Here is an 18739-nt window from a genome sequence, read left to right as displayed (position 1 = left end):
TCTCTCTCCTAATACGGACCCCTCCTCTCTCCTGTCTCTCTCCTAATACGGCCCCTCCTCTCCTGTCTCTCTCCTAATACGCGCCCTCCCTCTCCTGTCTCTCTCCTAATACACCCCTCCCTCTCCTGTCTCTCTCCTAATACCCTAGGCCCCTCCTCTCCTGTCCTCTTCCTAATAGGCCCCTCCCTCTCCTGTCTCTCTCCTAATACGACCCCTCCCTCTCCTGTCTCTCTCCTAATACGGCCCCTCCCTCTCCGTCTCTCTTCTCTAATACGCCCCTCCCTCTCCTGTCTCTCTAACCTATACGGCCTTCTCCCTCTCCTGTCCTCATCCTAATACGGCCCCTCCCTCCCTGTCTCTCTCCTAATACGACCCTCCTCTCCTGTCTCTCTCTCCAATACGGCCCCTCCTCTCCTGTCTCTCTCCTAATAGACCCCCTCCCTCACCTGTCTCTCTCAATACTCGCCCTCCTCACCTATTCTCTCTCCTAATACGACCCCTCTCCCTCTCCTGTCTCTCTCCTAATCCGCCCTCCCTGCTTCCTGTCTCTCTCCTAATAGCGACCCTCCTCTCCTGTCTCTCTCCTAATACGGCCCCTCCCTCTCCTGTCTCTCTCCTAATACGGCCCCTCCCTCTCCTGTCTCTCTCCTAATACGGCCCCTCTCTCTTCTGTCTCTCTCCTAATACGGCCCCTCCCTCACCTGTCTCTCTCCTAGTCGCCCTCCCTCACCTGTCTCTCTCCTAATACGACCCCTCCTCACCTGTCTCTCTCCTATACGACCCCTCCCTCCCTGTCTCTCTCCTAATACGGCCCCTCCCTCTCCTGTCTCTCTCCTATTACGGCCCCTCTCTCTCTTGTCTCTCTCCTAATACGGCCCCTCTCTCACCTGTCTCTCTCCTATTACGGCCCCTCCCTCTCTTGTCTCTCTCTATTCCTAATACGGCCTCTCCCTCTCCTGTCTCTCTCCTAATACGGCCTCCTCCCTCTCCTGTCTCTCTCCTATTACGGCCCTATCCCTTCCTGTCTCTCTCTACGTCCTCTCTCCATCTATCCTGTCTCTCCTTCGTGCTCCCTCCTATATCCTCTCCTGTCTCTCTCCTATACGTCTCTCCCTCTCTCTGTCTCTCTCCTATCGGCCCTCCTCTCCTGTCTCTCTCCTATTACGGCTCTCCCTCTCTCGTTCTCTCTCCTATTACGGCCTCTCTCCCTCTCCTGTCTCTCTCCTATTACGGCCCCTCCCTCTCCTGTCTCTCTCCTATTACGGCCCCTCCCTCTCCTGTCTCTCTCCTATTACGGCCCCTCCCTCTCCTGTCTCTCTCCTATTACGGCCTCTCCCTCACCTGTCTCTCTCCTATTACGGCCCCTCCCTCTCCTGTCTCTCTCCTATTACGGCCCCTCCCTCTCCTGTCTCTCTCCTATTACGGCCCCTCCCTCTCCTGTCTCTCTCCTATTACGGCCCCTCCCTCTCCTGTCTCTCTCCTATTACGGCCCCTCCCTCTCCTGTCTCTCTCCTATTACGGCTTCTCCTCACCTGTCTCTCTCCTATTACGGCTCTCCCTCCCTGTCTCTCCTATTACGGCCCTCCCTCTCCTGTCTCTCTCCTAATACGGCCTCTCCCTCTCCTGTCTCTCTCCTAATACGGCCCCTGTCTCTCCTGTCTCTCTCCTAATACGGCCTCTCCCTCTCCTGTCTCTCTCCTATTACGGCCCCTCCCTCTCCTGTCTCTCTCCTAATACGGCCCCTCTCTCACCTGTCTCTCTCCTAATACGGCCCCTCCCTCTTCTCTCTCCCCCTCTCTCTCCCTCCCTATCTCTCCCTCCTCTCTTCCCCTTTCCCTCCCTCCCTCCCTCTACCCCTCTCCCTCCCCTCTCTCCGTCCCTCTTCTCTCTCCCTCTCTCTTCTCTTTCTCTCTCTCCCTCCCCTCTGAGCCTCTTTAATCTCTGTAAGACTGTCAAAGGAGCAGCAGTGAGTGGCGATCTATGCGCTCGTTTCTCTCAGTTAGCTTCTTACAACACAGCGCTCAATTCCTGTGGCCCAAATGGCCTTATAGGACCTGGCCAAAAGTAGTGCCCTACATAGGTAATAGGGTGTTATTTGGGACACACATTGTATGAGAGGGTGTCGTAATAACACATTGACCCATGATGCTCCTCTCCTCAGCCTCTCCTCGGTCCCTTTCTTCAGCCATAAGACTGTCTGAAGAGCCCAGTGTGTGTGTGCAGCAGGGGCACAGCAGCACACACATTAACTGTCACACAGGGTTGAGCTCATAAAGTCTCCAACACCAGGGGGATGCTCTCCTCTCATAAAGTCTCCAACACCAGGGGGATGCTCTCCTCTCATAAAGTCTCCAACACCAGGGGGATGCTCTCCTCTCATAAAGTCTCCAACACCAGGGGGATGGTTTCCACTTTCACTATCTGCAGCTCTTCCTCTGTCTTCTCATGGTTTATCAGGAACCAATGTCACTCAATCTATCCTAATAGTACATGCTGTGTGCATCCCAAATAGCACCCTATTCCCTATATGTCTAACCCCCCCTATCCCATCTATCCCTTCTCTCACTCTCTCTCTCCCATCTACCTTCTCTCTCTCCCATCTACCCTCTCTCTCTCCCATCTACCTTCTGTCTCTCCCATCTACCCTCTCTCTCTCCTGTCTACCCCCTCTCTCTCTCCCATCTACCCCTCTCTCTCTCCCATCTACCCTCTCATCTACCTTCTCTCTCTCCTATCTACCCTCTCTCCTGTCTACCCCCCCTCTCTCTCCCATCTACCCCTCTCTCGCTCCCATCTACCCTCTCTCTCTCTCCTGTCTACCCCATCTCTCCCCCATCTACCCTCTCTCCCATCTACTCTCTCTCTCACCTGTCTACCCCCTCTCTCTCTCCCATCTACCATCTCTCTCTCCCATCTACCCTCTCTCTCCTGTCTACCCCCCCCTCTCCCATCTACCACACCTCTCTCTCTCCCATCTACCCCACCTCTCTCTGTCCCATCTACCCTCCCTCTCTCTCCCCTGTATACCCTCCCCCCTCTCTCTCCTGTCTACCCCCCTGTCTCTCTCTCCCATATACCCTCTCTCTCTCTCACATCTACCCTCCCCCCTCTCTCTCCTGTCTACCCCCCTGTCTCTCTCTCCAATATACCCCCCTCTCTCTCCCATCTACCCTCTCTCTCTCTCACATCTACCCTCTCCTCTCTCTCCTGTCTACCCCCCTGTCAATTCAATTCAATTCAATTCAAGGGGCTTTATTGGCATGGGAAACATGTGTTAACATTGCCAAAGCAAGTGAGGTAATAATAATATACAAAAGTGATGTCTCTCTCTCCCATATACCCCTCTCTCTCTCCCATCTACCCTCTCTCTCTCCTGTCTATCCCCCCTCTCTCTCCCATCTACCCCACCTCTCTCTCTCCCATCTACCCCACCTCTCTCTGTCCCATTTACCCTCTCTCTCTCTCCCATCTCCACCCCCCCCTCTCTCTCCCATCTACCCCACCTCTCTCTGTCCCATCTACCCTCTCTCTCTCCCCTGTATACCCTCCCCTCTCTCTCTCCTGTCTACCGCTCTGTCTCTCTCTCCCATATACCCCAATCTTCCATCTGCCCTCTCTCTCTCTCTCCCCTGTCTACCCCCCTCTCTCCTGTCTCCCTCTCCAGTCTCTCTCTCTCTCCCCTTCTCTCTCCCTCCCATCTCCCTCCCTAACCCTGCCCTCCATCCTTCCCCTCCTCTCCCCCTCCACCCTTACCTGTAAGTTCCTCCTGGTTCCTGTACCAGCGTAGTTTGGCGGGGGGCTTGCTCCCGGAGCTGGTGCAGGTGAGGGTGACCTTACCCCCCTCCTGGACAGTGTCTTCATAGCCAGAGATCTGGGGCTTATCAGGGACCCCTGACGGAGACAGAAAGAGAGAAAGAGAGAGACATTTGAACTAAGCTCTTGAGGCTAGTGTAAAAATGTATGTACCAACTCCAGATTGCTCCTTTAAAACACAGACATACATACAGAAGACATGCAGACAGAATACAGTACAGAATTACACTACAGGCATACAGTAGAGACAGAATGGAATACAGCCAGTGGACGTACAGAACCTATAGTCTACACCCCCGTGAACTTTTTTCATATTGTGTTGTGTTACAAAGTGGGATTGAGATAGATTTAATTGTATTTCTTTGGCATTGATCTACAAATCGCCATAATTAAATGAGTCTAAAATTTAGCAATTTTTACAATTTAAATAATAATAAGTCGGTGCATAAGTATTCCGCCCTTTTTTTTAGGAGCCGTGTTCAGAAGTAAAATGTGTTGAACAATACATAATAAGTACATGGTTTAGTCGGAACTGTGTAGTTGACATGATTTTTTAATAACTACCCCTTCCTCTGTCCCCCATACAACATCTGTAAGATCCCTCAGTCAAGTATTGAATTTCAAGCCCAGATTCAACTACAAAGACCAGGGAGCTTTCCGGAAGCCTCATACAGAAGGGTAACAAGTACAAGTCAGACAGTGATTATCTTTAAGCATGGTCAAGTTAATATTTATGCTGTGGAGGATGTATTAAACCACCCAGATACAAAGATACAGTCGTCCTTCTGAACTGAGCTGCAGGACAGGAAGGAAACTGGGTTGTCACCATGAGGCCATTGGTGATTTTTAAAACTGCTACAGAGTTCAATGTCTGTAATGGGAGAAAACTGAGGATGGATCAACAACATTGTAGTGACTCCACAATAACGACCTAAATGACAGAGTGAAAAGAAGAATACAAATATACAGAATATACATTTCCAAAAACATGAATATACACTATATATGCAAAAGTATGTGGACACCACTTCAAATTAGTGGATTCGGCTATTTCAGCCACACCTGTTGCTGACAGGTGTATAAAATCGAGCACACAGACATGCAATCTCCATAGACAAACATTGGCAGTAGAATGGCCTTACTGAAGAGCTCAGTGACTTTCAACGTGGCACCGTCATAGGATGCCACCTTTCCAACAACTCAGTTCGTCAAATTTCTGCACTGACAGAGCTTCCCCGGTCAACTGTAAATGCTGTAAAATGGAAACGTCTAGAAGCAACAATGGCTCAGCCACGAAGTAGTAGGTCATATAAGCTCACAGAACAGGACCGTCGAGTGCTGAAGCGCATAGCGTGTAAAAAAGGGTCTGTCCTCGGTTGCACCACTCACTACCAAGTTTAACACTGCCTCTGGAAGCAATGTCAGCACAAGAACTGTTTGTAGGGAGCTTCATGAAATGGGTTTCCATGGCCGAGCAGCCGCACACAAGCCTAAGATCACCATGCAGAATGCCAAGCATTGGCTGGAGTGGTGTAAAGGTCGCCGCCATTGGACTCTGGAGCAGTGGAAACACGTTCTTTGGAGTGATGAATCACACTTCACCATCTGACAGTCTGACGGATGAATCTGGGTTTGACGGATGCCAGGAGAACGCTACCTGCCCCAATGCATAGTGCCAAATGTAAAGTTTGGTGGAGGAGGAATAATGGTCTGGGGCTGCTACAACATACAATGCCATTCTAGACAATTCTTTGCTTCCAACTTTGTGCCCACAGTTTGGGGAAGGCTCTTTCCTGTTTCAGCATGACAATGACCCCGTGCACAAAGCGAGGCCCATGCAAAAAATGGTTTGTCGAGATTGGTGTGGAAGAACTTGACTGGCCTGCAAAGAGCCCTGACTTCAACCCCATCGAACACCTTTGGGATGAATTGGGAACGCCGACTGTGAGCCAGGCCTAATCGCCCAACATCACCGTACATACAGTAATGCTCTTGTGGCTGAATGGAAGCAAGTCCCCGCAGCAACGTTCCAACATCTAGTGGAAAGGCACTCAGAAGGTTATACAAACAACAAACAACATGCAATATTCTGCAATACCTGCAGACATACACACTATTGTAGACTGCATACACATATAGATACTGTATGCTACCAACACTCAGACAAAGAAATCTACATACAATCCTCCACTACTGTACCAAGTAAACATACCGCCGGGAAGATCTGGAATTGGAATATGTTAATGCATAATACAGACTGTTAATACTTAATACAGAAGCACACAACACACAACACACCTAGCACGGTGACGGTGGCGCGGGCAGTGCGGACAGGCATTGTGAAGATAGAGCAGGTGTATTCTCCTTCGTCTGACAGCTGTACATTTCCGATGGTGATGGACAGCTCTGTGCCTGTAGACCGGTGGAGCTGGATACGGTTATCTCTCAGAGCTGGGAGAGAGAGAGAGAGAGGGGAGAGGGGAGAGAGAGAAGGGGGGGGGGGGGTGAGAGAGTGAGTGGGGGGAGGGACAGAGGGAGGAAGCGGGGGAGAAAGGGGAGGGTACAAGGCAGACAGGGTAGAGGAAAATAGAACAAGGGGGAAGAAGAAGGAGAGACATAAACCCTTTGTCATCACCCAAACAGCAGGCAGGGAAGCACACACAGCCAGCTGAAGGAGAATGGAGCACTGATCACTGTAGGTTATGGGAGGATGATGAAATGGTAGGAAACAGTGTATCTAGGCATGATAGCTTTGACCTCTGATATGTAATCTGATATGTCTGTGTCTGGGCTGATAACTGTCTGAATCTTGGAACACACACACAGTACATACAGTAAATAGAACCAGTACATACAGTACGAACAGTACTAACAATAAATACAACCAGCACATACAGTACGAACAGTACTAACAATAAATACAACCAGCACATACAGTAAATACAACCAGTACATACAGTAAATACAACCAGCACATACAGTAAATACAACCAGCACATACAGTAAATACAACCAGTACATACAGTAAATACAACCAGTACATACAGTACGAACAGTACTAACAATAAATACAACCAGTACATACAGTAAATACAACCAGTACATACAGTAAATACAACCAGCACATACAGTAAATACAACCAGTACATACAGTAAATACAACCAGTACATACAGTACGAACAGTACTAACAATAAATACAACCAGTACATACAGTACGAACAGTACTAACAATAAATACAACCAGCACATACAGTAAATACAACCAGAACATACAGTACGAACAGTACTAACAATAAATACAACCAGCACATACAGTAAATACAACCAGTACATACAGTACGAACAGTACTAACAATAAATACAACCAGCACATACAGTAAATACAACCAGCACATACAGTACGAACAGTACTAACAATAAATACAACCAGCACATACAGTAAATACAACCAGCACATACAGTAAATACAACCAGTACATACAGTACGAACAGTACTAACAATAAATACAACCAGCACATACAGTAAATACAACCAGTGCATACAGTAAATACAACCAGTACATACAGTAAATACAACCAGTACTAACAATAAATACAACCAGTACATACAGTACGAACAGTACTAACAATAAATACAACCAGCACATACAGTAAATACAACCAGTACATACAGTAAATACAACCAGTACATACAGTACGAACAGTACTAACAATAAATACAACCAGCACATACAGTAAATACAACCAGTACATACAGTAAATACAACCAGTACATACAGTAAATACAACCAGTACATACAGTAAATACAACCAGTACTAACAATAAATACAACCAGCACATACAGTAAATACAACCAGTACATACAGTACGAACAGTACTAACAATAAATACAACCAGCACATACAGTAAATACAACCAGAACATACAGTACAAACAGTACTAACAATAAATACAACCAGCACATACAGTAAATACAACCAGAACATACAGTACAAACAGTACTAACAATAAATACAACCAGAACATACAGTAAATACAACCAGAACATACAGTACAAACAGTACTAACAATAAATACAACCAGTGCATACAGTAAATACAACCAGTACATACAGTAAATACAACCAGTACATACAGTAAATACAACCAGTACATACAGTACAAACAGTACTAACAATAAATACAACCAGAACATACAGTACAAACAGTACTAACAATAAATACAACCAGCACATACAGTAAATACAACCAGAACATACAGTACAAACAGTACTAACAATAAATACAACCAGTACTAACAATAAATACAACCAGCACATACAGTAAATACAACCAGAACATACAGTACAAACAGTACTAACAATAAATACAACCAGTGCATACAGTAAATACAACCAGTACATACAGTACGAACAGTACTAACAATAAATACAACCAGCACATACAGTAAATACAACCAGTACATACAGTACGAACAGTACTAACAATAAATACAAACAGTACTAACAATAAATACAACCAGAACATACAGTAAATACAACCAGTACATACAGTAAATACAACCAGTACATACAGTAAATACAACCAGAACATACAGTAAATACAACCAGTACATACAGTAAATACAACCAGTACATACAGTAAATACAACCAGAACATACAGTAAATACAACCAGTGCATACAGTAAATACAACCAGAACATACAGTAAATACAACCAGTGCATACAGTACGAACAGTAAATACAACCAGTACATACAGTAAATACAACCAGAACATGCAGTAAATACAACCAATAGATACAGTAAATCCAACCAGTACATACAGTACATAAACTACCGTCACATAGAAATTTCCTTGTTTTTGAAAGAAAAGCACATTTTTGTCCGATAAAATAACATCAAAATGATCCAAATACAGTGTAGACATTGTTTATGTTGTAAATGACTATTGGAGTTAGAAACGGCAGATTTTTTATGGAATATCTACATAGGCGTACAGAGGCCCTTTATCAGCAAATGGCACGTTGTGTTAGCTAATCCAAGTTTATAATTTTAAAAGGCTAATTGATCATTAGAAAACCCCTTTGCAATTATGTTAGCACAGCTGAAAACTGTTGTTCTGATTAAAGAAGCAAAAAAACGGGCCTTCTTTAGACTAGTTGAGTATCTGGATGAAGGGTATTCCATGCGAGAAATTGCCAAGAAACGGAAGATCTCGTACAACGCTGTGTACTACTCCCTTCACAGAACAGCACAAACTGGCTCTAACCAGAATAGAAAGAGGAGTGGGAGACCCCGGTGCACAACTGAGCAAGAGGACAAGTACATTAGAGTGTCTAGTTTGAGAAACAGACGCCTCACAAGTCCTCAACTGGCAGCTTCATTAAATAGTACCCGCAAAACACCAGTCTCAAGAAGAACATTCGTGAGATGCAGAAAAAAAGATGCTGGAGGAGTGCTTGACGCCATCTGTCAAGCATGGTGGAGGCAATGTGATGGTCTGAGGGTGCTTTGGTGGTGGTAAAGTGGAAGATTTGTACAGGGTAAAAGGGATCTTGAAGAAGGAAGGCTATTTTGACAATGCCAGTCAGCTGGTATTCTGTCTATAATGGAGTGGCCAGCACAGTCACCGGATCTCAACCCTATTGAGCTGTTGTGGGAGCAGCTTGACCGTGTGGTACGTAAGAAGTGCCCATCAAGCCAATCCAACTTATGGGAGGTGCTTCGGGAAGCATGGGGTGAAATCTCTTCAGATTCCCTCAACCAATTGACAACTAGAATGCCAAAGGTCCGCAAGGCTGTAATTGCTGCAAATGGAGGATTCTTTGACGAAAGGAAAGTTTGAAGGACAAAATTATTATTTCAATTAAACATTATTTATAACCTCCTCAACATCTTGACTATATTTCCTATTCATTTTGCATCTCATTTCATGTTTGTTTTCATGGAAAACAAGGACATTTCTAAGTGACCCCAAACTTTTGAACGGTGGTGTACATTCAGTACATAAATACAGTAAATACATACAGTACATAAATACAGTAAATACATACAGTACATAAATACAGTAAATACATACAGTACATAAATACAGTAAATAAATACAGTATATACATACAGTACATACATACAGTACATACATACAGTACATAAATACAGTAAATACATACAGTACATAAATACAGTAAATACATACAGTACATAAATACAGTATATACATACAGTAAATACGTACACACATACAATACAGTAAATACAATACAGGTAAAAACATACAGTACATATAGTACATACATACAGTAAATACATACACACATACAGTAAATACAATACAGGTAAAAACATACAGTACATAAAGTACATACATACAGTAAATACGTGTGTGTGTGTGTGTGTGTGTGTGTGTGTGTGTGTGTGTGTGTGTGTGTGTGTGTGTGTGTGTGTGTGTGTGTGTGTGTGTCCCTCTCTTTCAAATGCATGGCATAAATGACAAGGTCAAAGTGATTATAATTATATTGTAATTAAAGTGATACACATAACAACTATGTCTCTCTGTCTCTCTGTCTCTCTTTGTAGCATGTCTCTCTCTCTGTCTCTCTGTCTCTGTCTCTCTCTGTAGCATGCCTCTCTCTCTGTCTCTCTCTGTAGCATGCCTCTCTCTGTCTCTCTCTGTAGCATGCCTCTCTCTATGTCTCTCTCTGTAGCATGCCTCTCTCTATGTCTCTCTCTGAAGCATGCCTCTCTCTGTCTCTCTCTGTAGCATGCCTCTCTCTCTGTCTCTATGTCTCTCTCTGTAGCATGCCTCTCTCTCTGTCTCTATGTCTCTCTCTGAAGCATACCTCTCTCTCTGTCTCTATGTCTCTCTCTGAAGCATGCTTCTCTCTGTCTCCATGTCTCTCTCTGAAGCATGCCTCTCTCTGTCTCTATGTCTCTCTCTGAAGCATGCCTCTCTCTGTCTCTATGTCTCTATCTGAAGCATGCCTCTCTCTGTCTCTATGTCTCTCTCTGTAGCATGCCTCTCTCTGTCTCTATGTCTCTCTCTGAAGCATGCCTCTCTCTGTCTCTATGTCTCTCTCTGTAGCATGCCTCTCTCTGTCTCTATGTCTCTCTCTGTAGCATGCCTCTCTCTGTCTCTATGTCTCTCTCTCTGTCTCTCTGTCTCTCTGCAGCATGCCTCTCTCTGTCTCTCTCTGTAGCATGCCTCTCTCTATGTCTCTCTCTGAAGCATGCCTCTCTCTGTCTCTCTCTGAAGCATGCCTCTCTCTGTCTCTATGTCTCTCTCTGAAGCATGCCTCTCTCTGTCTCCATGTCTCTCTCTGAAGCATGCCTCTCTCTGTCTCTATGTCTCTCTCTGAAGCATGCCTCTCTCTGTCTCCATGTCTCTCTCTGAAGCATGCCTCTCTCTGTCTCTATGTCTCTCTCTGTAGCATGCCTCTCTCTGTCTCTATGTCTCTCTCTCTGTCTCTCTGTAGCATGCTTCTCTCTGTCTCTATGTCTCTCTCTCTGTCTCTCTGTCTCTCTGTCTCTCTGCAGCATGCCTCTCTCTCTGCCTCTGTGTCTCTCTTTGTTCTTCACTGGTTGCCCTTTTCTTGTGGCAACAGGTCACAAATCTTGCTGCTGTGATTGCACACTGTGGTATTTCACCCAGTAGATATGGAAGTTTATTAAAATTGGATTTGCTTTCGAAGTCTTTGTGGGTCTGTGTAATCTGAAGGAAATATGTCTCTCTAATATGGTCATACATTTGGCAGCAGGTTAGAAAGTGCAGCTCAGTTTCCACCTCATTTTGTGGGCAGTGTGCACATAGCCTGTCTTCTCTTGAGAGCCAGGTCTGCCTACGGTGGCTTTTCTCTCTCTGTCTCGGTGTCTTTCTCTCTGCACAGCATGCCTATCTCTGCCAGTGTCTGTGTGTCTGCAAAGTATGCTTAACATCCCCGCTGTCTGTCTGTGTCTCTGCCAGTGCTTCCTCTTCATGGTTTATCAGTAACCAAGGTCTGTTCATTTGTCTTCATGTAGCTTCTGTGTGCTCCCCTGCTCCCTCCGGACCCTCCCCGAAAACTATATGTCTCCCTAATTCACTTTTCCTTCCCCTTTTCTCATTCTTTCTCGCTAACTCTCTTTATTCACCTCTCTCTTTTGCTCCTTCTCTCTCTCTCTCTCTCTCTCTCTCTCTCTCTCTCTCTCTCTCTCTCTCTCTCTCTCTCTCTCTCTCTCTCAATTCAATTCAATTCAATTCAATTCAAGGGGCTTTATTGGCATGGGAAACATGTGTTAACATTGCCAAAGCAAGTGAGGTAGATATTATACAAAAGTGAAATAAACAATACAAATTAACAGTAAACATTACACATACAGAAGTTTCAAAACAATAAAGACATTACAAATGTTATATTATATATATACAGTGTTGTAACAATGTACAAATGGTTAAAGCACACAAGTTAAAATAAATAAGCATAAATATGGGTTGTATTTACAATGGTGTTTGTTCTTCACTGGTTGCCCTTTTCTTGTGGCAACAGGTCACAAATCTTGCTGCTGTGATGGCACACTGTGGAATTTCTCCCAGTAGATATGGGAGTTTATCAAAATTGGATTTGTTTTCAAATTCTTTGTGGATCTGTGTAATCTGAGGGAAATATGTCTCTCTAATATGGTCATACATTGGGCAGGAGGTTAGGAAGTGCAGCTCAGTTTCCACCTCATTTTGTGGGCAGTGTGCACATAGCCTGTCTTCTCTTGAGAGCCATGTCTGCCTACGGCGGCCTTTCTCAATAGCAAGGCTATGCTCACTGAGTCTGTACATAGTCAAAGCTTTCCTTAAGTTTGGGTCAGTCACAGTGGTCAGGTATTCTGCCACTGTGTACTCTCTGTTTAGGGCCAAATAGCATTCTAGTTTGCTCTGTTTTTTTGTTAATTCTTTCCAATGTGTCAAGTAATTATCTTTTTGTTTTCTCATGATTTGGTTGGGTCTAATTGTGCTGTTGTCCTGGGGCTCTGTGGGGTGTGTTTGTGTTTGTGAACAGAGCCCTAGGACCAGCTTGCTTAGGGGACTCTTCTCCAGGTTCATCTCTCTGTAGGTGATGGCTTTGTTATGGAAGGTTTGGGAATCGCTTCCTTTTAGGTGGTTGTAGAATTTAACGGCTCTTTTCTGGATTTTGATAATTAGTGGGTATCGGCCTAATTCTGCTCTGCATGCATTATTTGGTGTTCTACGTTGTACACGGAGGATATTTTTGCAGAATTCTGCATGCAGAGTCTCAATTTGGTGTTTGTCCCATTTTGTGAAATCTTGGTTGGTGAGCGGACCCCAGACCTCACAACCATAAAGGGCAATGGGCTCTATGACTGATTCAAGTATTTTTAGCCAGATCCTAATTGGTATGTTGAAATTTATGTTCCTTTTGATGGCATAGAAGGCCCTTCTTGCCTTGTCTCTCAGATCGTTCACAGCTTTGTGGAAGTTACCTGTGGTGCTGATGTTTAGGCCGAGGTATGTATAGTTTTTTGTGTGCTCTAGGGCAACGGTGTCTAGATGGAATTTGTGGTCCTGGCGACTGGACCTTTTTTGGAACACCATTATTTTGGTCTTACTGAGATTTACTGTCAGGGCCCAGGTCTGACAGAATCTGTGCAGAAGATCTAGGTGCTGCTGTAGGCCCTCCTTGGTTGGTGACAGAAGCACCAGATCATCAGCAAACAGTAGACATTTGACTTCGGATTCTAGTAGGGTGAGACCGGGTGCTGCAGACTGTTCTAGTGCCCGCGCCAATTCGTTGATATATATGTTGAAGAGGGTGGGGCTTAAGCTGCATCCCTGTCTCACCCCACGACCCTGTGTGAAGAAATGTGTGTGTTTTTTGCCAATTTTAACCGCACACTTGTTGTTTGTGTACATGGATTTTATAATGTCGTATGTTTTACCCCCAACACCACTTTCCATCAATTTGTATAGCAGACCCTCATGCCAAATTGAGTCGAAGGCTTTTTTGAAATCAACAAAGCATGAGAAGACTTTGCCTTTGTTTTGGTTTGTTTGGTTGTCAATTAGGGTGTGTAGGGTGAATACATGGTCTGTTGTACGGTAATTTGGTAAAAAGCCAATTTGACATTTGCTCAGTACATTGTTTTCATTGAGGAAATGTACGAGTCTGCTGTTAATGATAATGCAGAGGATTTTCCCAAGGTTACTGTTGACGCATATTCCACGGTAGTTATTGGGGTCAAATTTGTCTCCACTTTTGTGGATTGGGGTGATCAGTCCTTGGTTCCAAATATTGGGGAAGATGCCAGAGCTAAGGACAATGTTAAAGAGTTTTAGTATAGCCAATTGGAATTTGTTGTCTGTATATTTGATCATTTCATTAAGGATACCATCAACACCACAGGCCTTTTTGGGTTGGAGGGTTTTTATTTTGTCCTGTAACTCATTCAAGGTAATTGGAGAATCCAGTGGGTTCTGGTAGTCTTTAATAGTTGATTCTAGGATTTGTATTTGATCATGTATATGTTTTTGCTCTTTATTCTTTGTTATAGAGCCAAAAAGATTGGAGAAGTGGTTTACCCATACATCTCCATTTTGGATAGATAATTCTTCGTGTTGTTGTTTGTTTAGTGTTTTCCAATTTTCCCAGAATTGGTTAGAGTCTATGGAGTCTTCAATTACATTGAGCTGATTTCTGACGTGCTGTTCCTTCTTTTTCCGTAGTGTATTTCTGTATTGTTTTAGTGATTCACCATAGTGAAGGCGTAGACTCAGGTTTTCCGGGTCTCTATGTTTTTGGTTGGACAGGTTTCTCAATTTATTTCTTCGATTTTTGCATTCTTTATCAAACCATTTGTCATTGTTGTTCATTTTCTTCGGTTTTCTATTTGAGATTTTTAGATTTGATAGGGAAGCTGAGAGGTCAAATATACTGTTAAGATTTTCTACTGCCAAGTTTACACCTTCACTATTGCAGTGGAACATTTTACCCAGGAAGTTGTCTAAAAGGGATTGAATTTGCTGTTGCCTAATTGTTTTTTGGTAGGTTTCCAAACTGCATTCCTTCCATCTATAGCATTTCTTAATGTTACTCAGTTCCTTTGGCTTTGATGCCTCATGATTGAGTATTGCTCTGTTCAAGTAGACTGTGATTTTGCTGTGGTCTGATAGGGGTGTCAGTGGGCTGACTGTGAACGCTCTGAAAGACTCTGGGTTGAGGTCAGTGATAAAGTAGTCTACAGTCTCTCTCTCTCTCTCTCTCTCTCTCTCTCTCTTTCTCTCTCTCTCTCTCTCTCTCTCTTTCTCTCTCTCTGTCTCTCTCTCTCTCTGTCTGTCTTTCTCTCTCTCAATCTCTCGTTCTCTTTCATCATCTCTCTCTATCTCTCTCTCTCTCTCTCTCTTTCTCTCTCTCTCTCTCTCTCTCTTTCTCTCTCTCTGTCTCTCTCTCTCTCTCTGTCTGTCTTTCTCTCTCTCCATCTCTCGTTCTCTTTCATCATCTCTCTCTCTCTCTCTCTCTCTCTCTCTCTCTCTCTCTCTCTCTCTCTGTCTCTCTCTGTCTCTCTCCCTCTCTCTCTCTCTCTCTCTCTCTGTCTGTCTTTCTCTCTCTCCATCGCTCGTTCTCTTTCATCATCTCTCTCTCTCTTTCCCTCTCTTTCTCTCTCTCTCTCTCTCTCTCTCTCTCTCTCTCTCTCTCCCTCTCCCTCTCCCTTAATCTCTCCTCCATCTCCTTTATATGGATTAATATGATTTGTGAGAGGTAGAATATTGCATTTCAGAAACAATGACAGCTATGTCTACTTAAACAGTATTGTTATTGATCTAGACCTGAACATAATATAGGTTACAAGGACATACCACGGTTAGGGCTGGCACAGTTACTGTAATATCGTGTAACCAAGGGTTACGGATGAAGACCGCCGTGAAAACAAATTAACCGTCATAACGAACAGCGGGCTGAAGACGGGACGACCGGGCATTCGTGCGGTTGAGTCCGTTTCTGCGGTAACATGGACTCCTCACAACTAGTCCAAGCCCCCCCCCCCCCACCTCCACCAAAACTGTGTTGTTCCGTGACCCAGAAAACAGAACTGTTCAATAACATTATGCAACCGGTTCGGTACATATGTTGCTTTCTGCAAGCATGAACAATAGAAAGTGTGTAACAATTGTAACCAAGATATAAGTTGGCGGCCTCATAATGTTGCTAGGGAAAATTATCTCAAATTAGCTATAATTTCTACATTTTACTTTTGATTTATAATATTTAATTAATGTGCAAATTTTACATGTTCATAAAATGATCTACGAAATGGTGTTGAAACACTGCGGTTCCGTTTCCTGGGTCACGAAACATCTTTTCTGAAGCCTTTTTTGGTGGGTGGCCCTCGGACTAAACGTGATGAAACTGTGTTGCTCATGGCTGAAACAAGCAAGGTGTTGTAGCAAATGAGTCTTCAGTTGCCGAGACAACACCCCCCTCCCTGCAGCAGCAGCACCTGCAGTCAGGAGGAGAAAATGTGTTTTTAAAAAACGGAACAATTAAACCATTATACCGGTGAACGCGGTCATGTGACTTGATCAATAACCATCATCCAAAATTCCATGACTGTCACAACCCTAACCACGGTACCATGGCAACAAATGATTTAAATACTTTGAGCTCTAGCCTGCCTGGAATGCCAGATAGGCGGGTTTTGGGTTATGTTATTGGTCCATTAAGCCATGCTAGTTCAATCAAGCTATATAAAGTATTTCAAATTATTTCAAATAGTATTTGAACCCAGGTGTGACTCACTGTACTAATGTCCTGGTGGAAGATAGGGTCTGGAGCTTGGCCTATCTCTCTCTCTCTCTGTGTGTGTGTGTGTGTGTGTGTGTGTGTGTGTGTGTGTGTGTGTGTGTGTGTGTGTGTGTGTGTGTGTGTGTGTGTGTGTGTGTGTGTGTGTGTGTGTGTGTGTGTGTGTGTGTGTGTGTGTGTGTGCCATGCACAATATATGGTGAAAACATAATGTCAATAGGGGATGCCAACACAACACCAGGAGATGTAACCAACAGGTGTAGATAGGGGATGCCAAGATGCCAACACAACACCAGGAGATGTAACCAACAGGTGTAGATAGGGGATGCCAAGATGCCAACACAACACCAGGAGATGTAACCAACAGGTGTAGATAGGGGATGCCAGGATGCCAACACAACACCAGGAGATGTAACCAACTGGTGTAGATAGGGGATGCCAAGATGCCAACACAACACCAGGAGATGTAACCAACAGGTGTAGATAGGGGATGCCAAGATGCCAACACAACACCAGGAGATGTAACCAACAGGTGTAGATAGGGGATGCCAGGATGCCAACACAACACCAGGAGATGTAACCAACAGGTGTAGATAGGGGATGCCAAGATGCCAACACAACACCAGGAGATGTAACCAACTGGTGTAGATAGGGGATGCCAAGATGCCAACACAACACCAGGAAATGTAACCAACTGGTGTAGATAGGGGATGCCAAGATGCCAACACAACACCAGGAGATGTAACCAACTGGTGTAGAAAGGGGATGCCAAGATGCCAACACAACACCAGGAGATGTAACCAACTGGTGTAGATAGGGGATGCCAACACAACACCAGGAGATGTAACCAACAGATGTAGATAGGGGATGCCAGGATGCCAACACAACACCAGGAGATGTAACCAACTGGTGTAGATAGGGGATGCCAAGATGCCAACACAACACCAGGAGATGTAACCAACAGGTGTAGATAGGGGATGCCAAGATGCCAACACAACACCAGGAGATGTAACCAACAGGTGTAGATAGGGGATGCCAGGATGCCAACACAACACCAGGAGATGTAACCAACAGGTGTAGATAGGGGATGCCAAGATGCCAACACAACACCAGGAGATGTAACCAACAGGTGTAGATAGGGGATGCCAGGATGCCAACACAACACCAGGAGATGTAACCAACAGGTGTAGATAGGGGATGCCAAGATGCCAACACAACACCGGGAGATGTAACCAACTGGTGTAGATAGGGGATGCCAAGATGCCAACACAACACCAGGAGATGTAACCAACTGGTGTAGATAGGGGATGCCAAGATGCCAACACAACACCAGGAGATGTAACCAACTGGTGTAGATAGGGGATGCCAAGATGCCAACACAACACCAGGAGATGTAACCAACTGGTGTAGATAGGGGATGCCAACACAACACCAGGCGATGTAACCAACTGGTGTAGATAGGGGATGCCAAGATGCCAACACAACACCAGGAGATGTAACCAACAGGTGTAGATAGGGGATGCCAAGATGCCAACACAACACCAGGAGATGTAACCAACTGGTGTAGATAGGGGATGCCAGGATGCCAACACAACACCAGGAGATGTAACCAACTGGTGTAGATAGGGGATGCCAAGATGCCAACACAACACCAGGAGATGTAACCAACTGGTGTAGATAGGGGATGCCAACACAACACCAGGAGATGTAACCAACTGGTGTAGATAGGGGATGCCAGGATGCCAACACAACACCAGGAGATGTAACCAACTGGTGTAGATAGGGGATGCCAACACAACACCAGGAGATGTAACCAACAGGTATATATAGGGGATGCCAACACAACACCAGGAGATGTAACCAACAGGTGTAGATAGGGGATGCCAGGATGCCAACACAACACCAGGAGATGTAACCAACAGGTGTAGATAGGGGATGCCAAGATGCCAACACAACACCAGGAGATGTAACCAACAGGTGTAGATAGGGGATGCCAAGATGCCAACACAACACCAGGAGATGTAACCAACAGGTGTAGATAGGGGATGCCAAGATGCCAACACAACACCAGGAGATGTAACCAACAGGTGTAGATAGGGGATGCCAACACAACACCAGGAGATGTAACCAACTGGTGTAGA

The 18739-nt window shown here is 44.8% G+C and overlaps 1 protein-coding gene across 1 annotated transcript in view; it reads right to left on the bottom strand.

The window, feature by feature from the left end:
• Positions 1 to 2245: 2245 nt before the first annotated feature.
• The window catches only part of LOC120046028 (cell adhesion molecule 3-like), a 77776-nt gene continuing 61282 nt past the window's right edge, over positions 2246 to 18739 (bottom strand). The window contains exons 3-5 of the mRNA XM_038990940.1: positions 6112 to 6264; positions 3754 to 3891; positions 2246 to 2385 (exon numbers count right to left, since the gene is read on the bottom strand). Of these exons, the coding sequence (XP_038846868.1) occupies positions 2246 to 2385; positions 3754 to 3891; positions 6112 to 6264 (431 nt within the window). The remainder of the gene's footprint in view (positions 2386 to 3753; positions 3892 to 6111; positions 6265 to 18739) is intronic.

Source organism: Salvelinus namaycush, chromosome 4, assembly GCF_016432855.1.
Source record: "Salvelinus namaycush isolate Seneca chromosome 4, SaNama_1.0, whole genome shotgun sequence".
Taxonomy (NCBI): Eukaryota; Metazoa; Chordata; class Actinopteri; order Salmoniformes; family Salmonidae; genus Salvelinus; species Salvelinus namaycush.
This window is presented reverse-complemented; position numbering and strand designations above follow the sequence as displayed.